The sequence below is a fragment of the Charadrius vociferus genome, unplaced genomic scaffold (assembly GCF_000708025.1).
Source record: "Charadrius vociferus isolate BGI_N301 unplaced genomic scaffold, ASM70802v2 scaffold87, whole genome shotgun sequence".
In the NCBI taxonomy this organism is placed as follows: domain Eukaryota; kingdom Metazoa; phylum Chordata; class Aves; order Charadriiformes; family Charadriidae; genus Charadrius; species Charadrius vociferus.
In genome coordinates, this window is record NW_009649314.1 from 2,030,034 (window position 1) to 2,036,941 (window position 6,908).

Genomic DNA, 6,908 nt, shown 5'->3' on the forward strand with positions numbered 1-6,908 from the left:
TCCAGAATGCTAAAGAATCCACAAGTGAAATAAGTGTAATAGCTAAAAAGTGAAATGCAGAACTGATGATTGTCACCTATGACAAAACAATGATAAGAGTCCTTATGTTCCCTTTTTAAGTGTAGAATGACTCTTTGAGAAAAGATAAAGGGTGTATGGAAAAAAATAATCAACCATATGTTCCCTCAGCCCTCCTACATCACTCGTAATTTGTATAAAATATGAGCAGAGTCAAATATAGCAAATGGATAAGGTGACTGCAACATACTGTTCCCACCTGTAAGTGGACACCATTAATAACCTGAACTCTCAGACTCACAGGTGTGTCATAGTAGATCTGAACAGTAGATAACTGTAGCATAATAGCCTGTATGTGAAAACAGGCAACAGACAATGGTTGCAAAGGAATAAAATGGTGAACTTGTGAGTGAAAAGACACCAGATTTGGGTCAGCCATGGTATCCTGTATTGCATAGTCATGTCATTCAATGTACCTGTTCTTTACTGCTTTCCCTATAAAATGGGGTAGTATTTCATAGCTTTATAGATGTTCAGAAAAAAAATAAATTGAAGTTTTTGATCTTGTCAGCTGTTACTGACACAAGTCAAAAAAATGGACAAAAGGAGTCCCTCCGCATGGATAGATATGATGCACAGAGAACATAATTTGAAATTTCACATACTAGTTTGCCTTATGGGAAATATGGTGTACCACCATCACTTATCTTTCTTGCTTATTCAGAATCAGAAAAAGCATTCAATCAGGAAAGGCATTTGTGTCACAGAGCTGTTTCTGTTATGTTGTTCTTCAAAGCACACTGACTCTCAGAGTGGAATTGCAGTGGCTAAAGTTCTGAAAATTAAAAAAAAATAAATTCTGAAACGGGTACCTGTATGTGGGAGTAGGATTTCCACGAGCTTGACAGTTCAGAGATACTTTCTTCTCCTCAGAATCAGTTGGAAAGATCACATCATCTGGTTCTTGCACAAACACCGGCCCATAATCAACACTTTCTGTGGAAATAGAAGTGATATAGTTTAGGAAATCTGAATAAAAATAAGTGTACTATAGCTTTTATAAAGTGAGATTAAAGTATGCAAAATTATGTTTGTTTTCCAGAGGTTCATATCACATTACTTCAGATGTTATATTAAAAAGAAATACTTAACAGAAAACAAAAAAGGTAAGGAAGAAATATTACTAAGTTAACAATAAAATATATAGCATGATTTAAGTGTTTATCATGTCTTCAAATGACTTTCTCATCAGACATATTTTGACCTGCAGTCTAATGAGCAGCTCAAGAGAATTAAGCCAGCAAGAGGAGTTAACTTGGCTTGTAGAGAGCAAGGTAAATAAAAATTTTCCTGCTGCTCACAAGGAAGTAAGACACAGTTTTCCCCTTTATGTCAAGGAGTTGCTAAGTAAAATCACTTGTAAAATTAATGTCAGCAGCTGGTGGCTATTAAATAATATATAGCAAAATCTGACATTTAATTTTCCTCCACTGTCTTCTCTAATTTTGGCATGTATTTCTATATCTGCTATGAATTTATGTTTCTGAACAAAAAAAAAGATGGATAGACCCAGAGAATACATCTATGACTCCCATTCATTCATATTGTGAAGAGGGAAGTGTAACTTTCAGAAAAGTAAAAGGTTCCTAATCATGTAGGTCTGAATAACTAAAATGCTCGCTGTGCACTAGAAGAATGTGGAATTTTAATCAACTTAGACTCATTCCAAACTCATGAATGATTTAGTCCCATAATGCTCTTCAAATTTAGAGCGCTAGCCTAATTATTTGGGTTAGGGGATAGTTACTTTGTCCTACTACTTGCAATGAAACATATGGGAGCAGGGTTTTCGCTGTCAGTCTTGTGGTTTCATATGTTTACGTCATAGAAGTCCTCTAACTGGTACTGAGGACAGCATGACACCTTAAGCAGTTTATAACTTCCTGATAAATTTGTCCTATCAATACCAGCTTGAAGTAAGAAAGGCGCACCTGAAGACTTTGAGTTTTGGTCATTGACTTATAAAAATTATTTACTGCATTGTTCTACCAAGTCCACACAACTTCACCCAGATTATGGGTTCACAGTTTAGGGAACTGTGACCTTCTCATACTGCTAATAATTTCAGAAAGTTTTAGCGGACAGGAAATGGTGCATGGGATTATGAGTCTTGGTTCAGAGAAGAAAGTCTTGGAGTCTGAAAAAGGATGAGAAACATGGGAGATGTAGGTCATAGTATGCTAGTTCTGAGATGCAAATATCCATGTCCTTAAATTCTGTGACATTTTGCGTTTCTCAATTCTATTATTATAATACACTGAAAAGACCACATGAAAACTTATTAGCTATTCAACCTTCCTTTTCAGTGACTATACACATATACATGCTTAATTTTTTGTCTTTTCACACTGCTATTCGGATGCAGATTTTGAAAATACCTTTATTTCCAGGAATGTATGCTTCTACTGAAATAGATTCATATAATTATCCTGTCAGTTTGTAAAGACAACAAATAAGAGCAGGAGCAATTAGTAGTTTCTGTTTTTAATAATTTTCAAGTTTATTAGCCCTTTTTGTAGGACAGTGTAAAGGAGTGTGGATATCTGTTCTGCATATTTACATTACTTCTGTGTTTAGGTAGATTACTTCAGTTGAATATATTGGCAGAAATATATTTTCTGGGACAGATAGCTGCATTATTTAAAAAAAACCCAACCACAATAAGTGATTTCTGGTATGTGTTTTTATTATTGAACTTAAAATAACTCCAGTACTAAGTTTCGAGCACTCCAGTTGAGGTTCCCACAGGGGCAATGGTATCAGCTGTCAAAACCTATTTTACGAAAGGAAAATGCGGATACAAAAACATTGTATGGACTTATAATTTGGTTACCTGTTTCTTACATTGCACAAGAGAAAATACTAATGAATGTAGGTGTAAATAATCAGCACTCTCATCAGGCTAGAGTCTAGCAGAACCAAGAATTAATTAATGAATGCAAAACTAAATTATGGGTTTAGATTTAGGTGTTATTCCATGCAGATTAGTAGGTATGTGGACAGGAAGCATATTAATGAAGATTAATGATTTTATCTTCTCCCTAGGAGTGACTCTGTAGATAAAATATAAAGTCAGAATCCAGGATTGCTGGAAAGAAAAGAAAGAGATGCAATGCTAGGTAGGTGCTGGTGTCCCTAGCAGTACAGGTGTTCTTTCTACCTGTACTATTTGCAACACTAATATTGAAATACTGTGTTGCACTTTCCTTTTGGAAAAATAACCTGAACTCTTTAGGTGGAAGCTGGCGTGCTTTTTAGAGGGAAGTGTCCCTGCCCATGGCAGGGGGGTTGGAACTAAACCAGCCTATAATTCTATGATTCTATGATTCTTAATGGTAGTGGCCAAATGGATACTTCTGCTACGTGGAATGAGAAGAACAAGTTTTACTTCGGTTTGCAGCGAAGAAAAAGGTAACAGAATGTTCAATGCACACAAGTCATGTTCCTAAAAGACAAAAAGATGTAGTTAGCTGCTTATCTGCATTTCAGATGGAGTGTGGAGTACTGGCAGAGGTTATTTGGAGATTCAGAAGCAACATAATAATGAATGAGAATGTTCATCAGTTTGTAGCTAAAGTGACTAAATGAATTCTTAGTTAGATCATCTGGACTGTAACAATAATTGAAGAAAAAGGTCTATTCTGAAAGGATCAAAGCACTTGCTGAAAGGACAAGACTATATGTTTATAAATTATTAGGCTTAATAAGGGGGTGATTAAATAAAATGCAATGGGGTGTGATATATGATATGCAAGAAATCCTAACAGACCACCTAATGATACTATCTTCATTTAAACTCCAGTGACAGACTTGATAATGAAAATCTAAAAGTGTTCTATGCCTGCCCTCTTTATTTCAAAAGCAATGAAGGAAACACACCACAGATACAAATATTTCATTTAAATATTTTAAAAGGGTTGTGTTTTTTTTTCAAATTAAAACAGGCTGGCTTATAATTAAAGAGAAAACTTTTAATTTTCTTATACATAATGTTAATAAAAGCTCAAAATAGATGAAGCCTTGTGAAGGCTTCAGTAGTTGTATCAATGATAGGCACATAATTAGCACTAGCACTTAACATCCCATTCAACGTAATGGAAAGTCCACAACTCTTCCAAAATTGACCTGGGACTCCACTGGAGGCTTACTGTATTCTCTTTTCTATGTAAAGAGTTTAAAGCTACATTGAAACTATGGGACTTGAGAACATTTCCCAGAAGTCAGTGCACACTCTGCTAATGTTGCTGTTTCATGTGGAGTGAGACTCGGGGATGCAGACCTCATTTCCCTTCCCCTAATATAGATAACGGAGGTAAAGCCAGGTTACGAGGCATGCAGGGAGTCATAGTGTGAGGCTGCAGATCTGCAAGACTAGTCAGTCATGGAGCCAGGACTGAGGACTGAATTGGATCGAATGGTGACTCTACAGCCTGAAATCTTAGAAACTGAGCAATATGAATAGTCACACTAAATTTACATAATTAATCAATCTTCCTAGAATGAATTAAAAAAAAAAAAAAAAGTATATGTGCATGGCACTCATAATACAGAGATTTCTAACATTGCAGGATAAAAGCCTGCACTTTCAGGAAAATGTTTAATAGCATTCTGGCTGTCTTTTACCATCTTACCAACTTATCAGCTGTTATTTTATGTAACAACTACTTATTAGCAGTTCTCAACATTTTCATATCAAAGGAGACACTTAAGGAACATAATTTATAATTTAAAACATTCTGTTCCACGGTAAATGAATTGTTGATATTCAGTACTTAGATAAATGGCTTCAAATTTCTCCTGGAAATTCTGTAATCACCATACCACTTCAAAATTTTCAGTTGGTCAAAACTGTTTAATTTTCATTCTTGAATAACACCATGTCTCCTTCACCCTTTATACTGCCTATATTGTTTCTGAGGCAGACATGCCCCCTGAGAGAATAATGTGCAGACTCAAATCTGAAGTGCTTGGAGAAAACATGTATCTAATGATCAGTATGAGATTTAATCATCCTTCTCAGGAACAGGGAATCTCATCTATCACTGCTTTTAGGGACTGGAGATTTTAAGTAGGTTGTAATGAAGTTCAACAGTTGCAAAGTAGATATGGGTTAAGAGTTCACTTTTTAATAAATTTGGTATCATTGCCAGTCTTGGTGCATTACTTGATTCGGGAATTCCAAGCTGTATCTACGTTAATAACAGCAGCAAATGCTTAGGAGAACTTGATTCTGCCATTCTGCTTGAGGATTTCCAGTCTGAAGTGGGTGACCAGGTGAATTTCACCTGATTACAACTAGGAATTTCTTAATTTCTCTTTTAGGAGTATTGCATCACTTATTAAGCACGTATTTAGTCACCATCAAAAACCTATACACAATTTCTTCAGTGTGCAGCCTAACTGCACATTGGTTGTTATTTACAGAGATTTTTCATGTGTCCTTTTACAAACTAGACTGGAGACTGTTCAGTTATGCTCAGGAAAGCCAACATCACAATTAATAAACTCTGGGATTTAGTCTTACGTCTAATCAACTGCATCAGTCTGCTCTTTCTGATAAAAGTCTTCCTTGAAAAATTAATCTCTGGGTCTTACCACAGTTTGATCATGAACCGTTGTAGCAGTATGTTCTTTGATACCTTATGCTAGTCTCATGGGTAACCAAGGTGAGCATTAGATTTTTAGATGGCAGTAGACATGGATGATTGCCAAGGAAAAAGAGAAAAAAAGGCCCTGATTATAAAATCCAGCTGAGCAGCTTTACACAGATGAACCAGTCTATGTAAGCGAACAGGCACATATATGTGTTCAGATTTTTACAGGATTAGAAACAATAACCATTTGAGAACCATATAGCAGAAGAGTTCATAAGCTAAAATGAACCACCAGCCGTTCACTCACTGCCCCAGGGGAGAAAATAAGGTGAAAAATAAAGACAGAGAGATCATTTACGAGCTACTGTCATGGGCAAAAGAGATTCAACTTGGGAAAACTTATTTCCAGCTAAAATAGACTTGGGTAGTGAGAAACAAAGACAAAAATTAAAGCAATGCCTTCCCCTCCTTTTTCCAGGCTCAACTTCTGTTCTTCATCCCCAGCTCCTCCTGGCCACAGAGCTGCTGTGTACATCTCTGAAGTGGCCTCTTAGGATCAGGCCAGACACCCCAGGGTGTGTGAAATGCCCCAGAGACCCAGCTTCAAGGATGCGAGTTAATCATAGAATCATAGAATGGTTTAAGTTGGAAAGGACCTTGAAGATCATGGAGTTCCAACTGCCCTGCCATAGACAGGGACACCTCCCACTGGATCAGGTTGCCTAAGGCCACGTCCAGCCTGGCCTTGAACACCTCCAGGGATGGGGCCTCAACAACCTCTCTGGGCAACCTGTGCCAGTGCCTTACCATCCTTAACGTGTAAAACTTCTTCCTAATATTTAATCTAAACCTGCCCTCTTCCAGTTTATAGCCATTCCCCCTTGTCCTGTCACTACATGCCCTAGTAAAAAGTCCTTCCCCAGCTCTCCTGTAGGCCCCCTTTAGGTACTGGAAGGCTGCAATAAGATCTCCCTGGAGCCTTCTCTTCTCCAGGCTGAACAGCCCCGACTCTCTCAGGCTCTCCTCATAGGAGAGGTGCTCCAGCCCTCAGATCATCCTCATGTCTCTCCTCTGGACATGCTCCAGCAGGTCCATGTCCTTCTTGTGTTGGGGGCTCCAGAGCTGGATGCAGTACTCCAGGAGAGTGGAGTAGAGGGGCAGAATCACCTCCTTTGACCTGCTGGCCACGCTTCTTTTGATGCAGCCCAGGATACGGTTGGCCTTCTGAGCTGCGAT

General features: G+C 37.7%; 1 protein-coding gene across 1 annotated transcript in view; it reads right to left on the bottom strand.

The window, feature by feature from the left end:
• The window catches only part of CNTN5 (contactin 5), a 251,808-nt gene that overhangs the window by 244,462 nt on the left and 438 nt on the right, over positions 1–6,908 (bottom strand). The window contains exon 2 of the mRNA XM_009889417.1: positions 891–1,047. Within this exon, the coding sequence (XP_009887719.1) occupies positions 891–1,047 (157 nt within the window). The remainder of the gene's footprint in view (positions 1–890; positions 1,048–6,908) is intronic.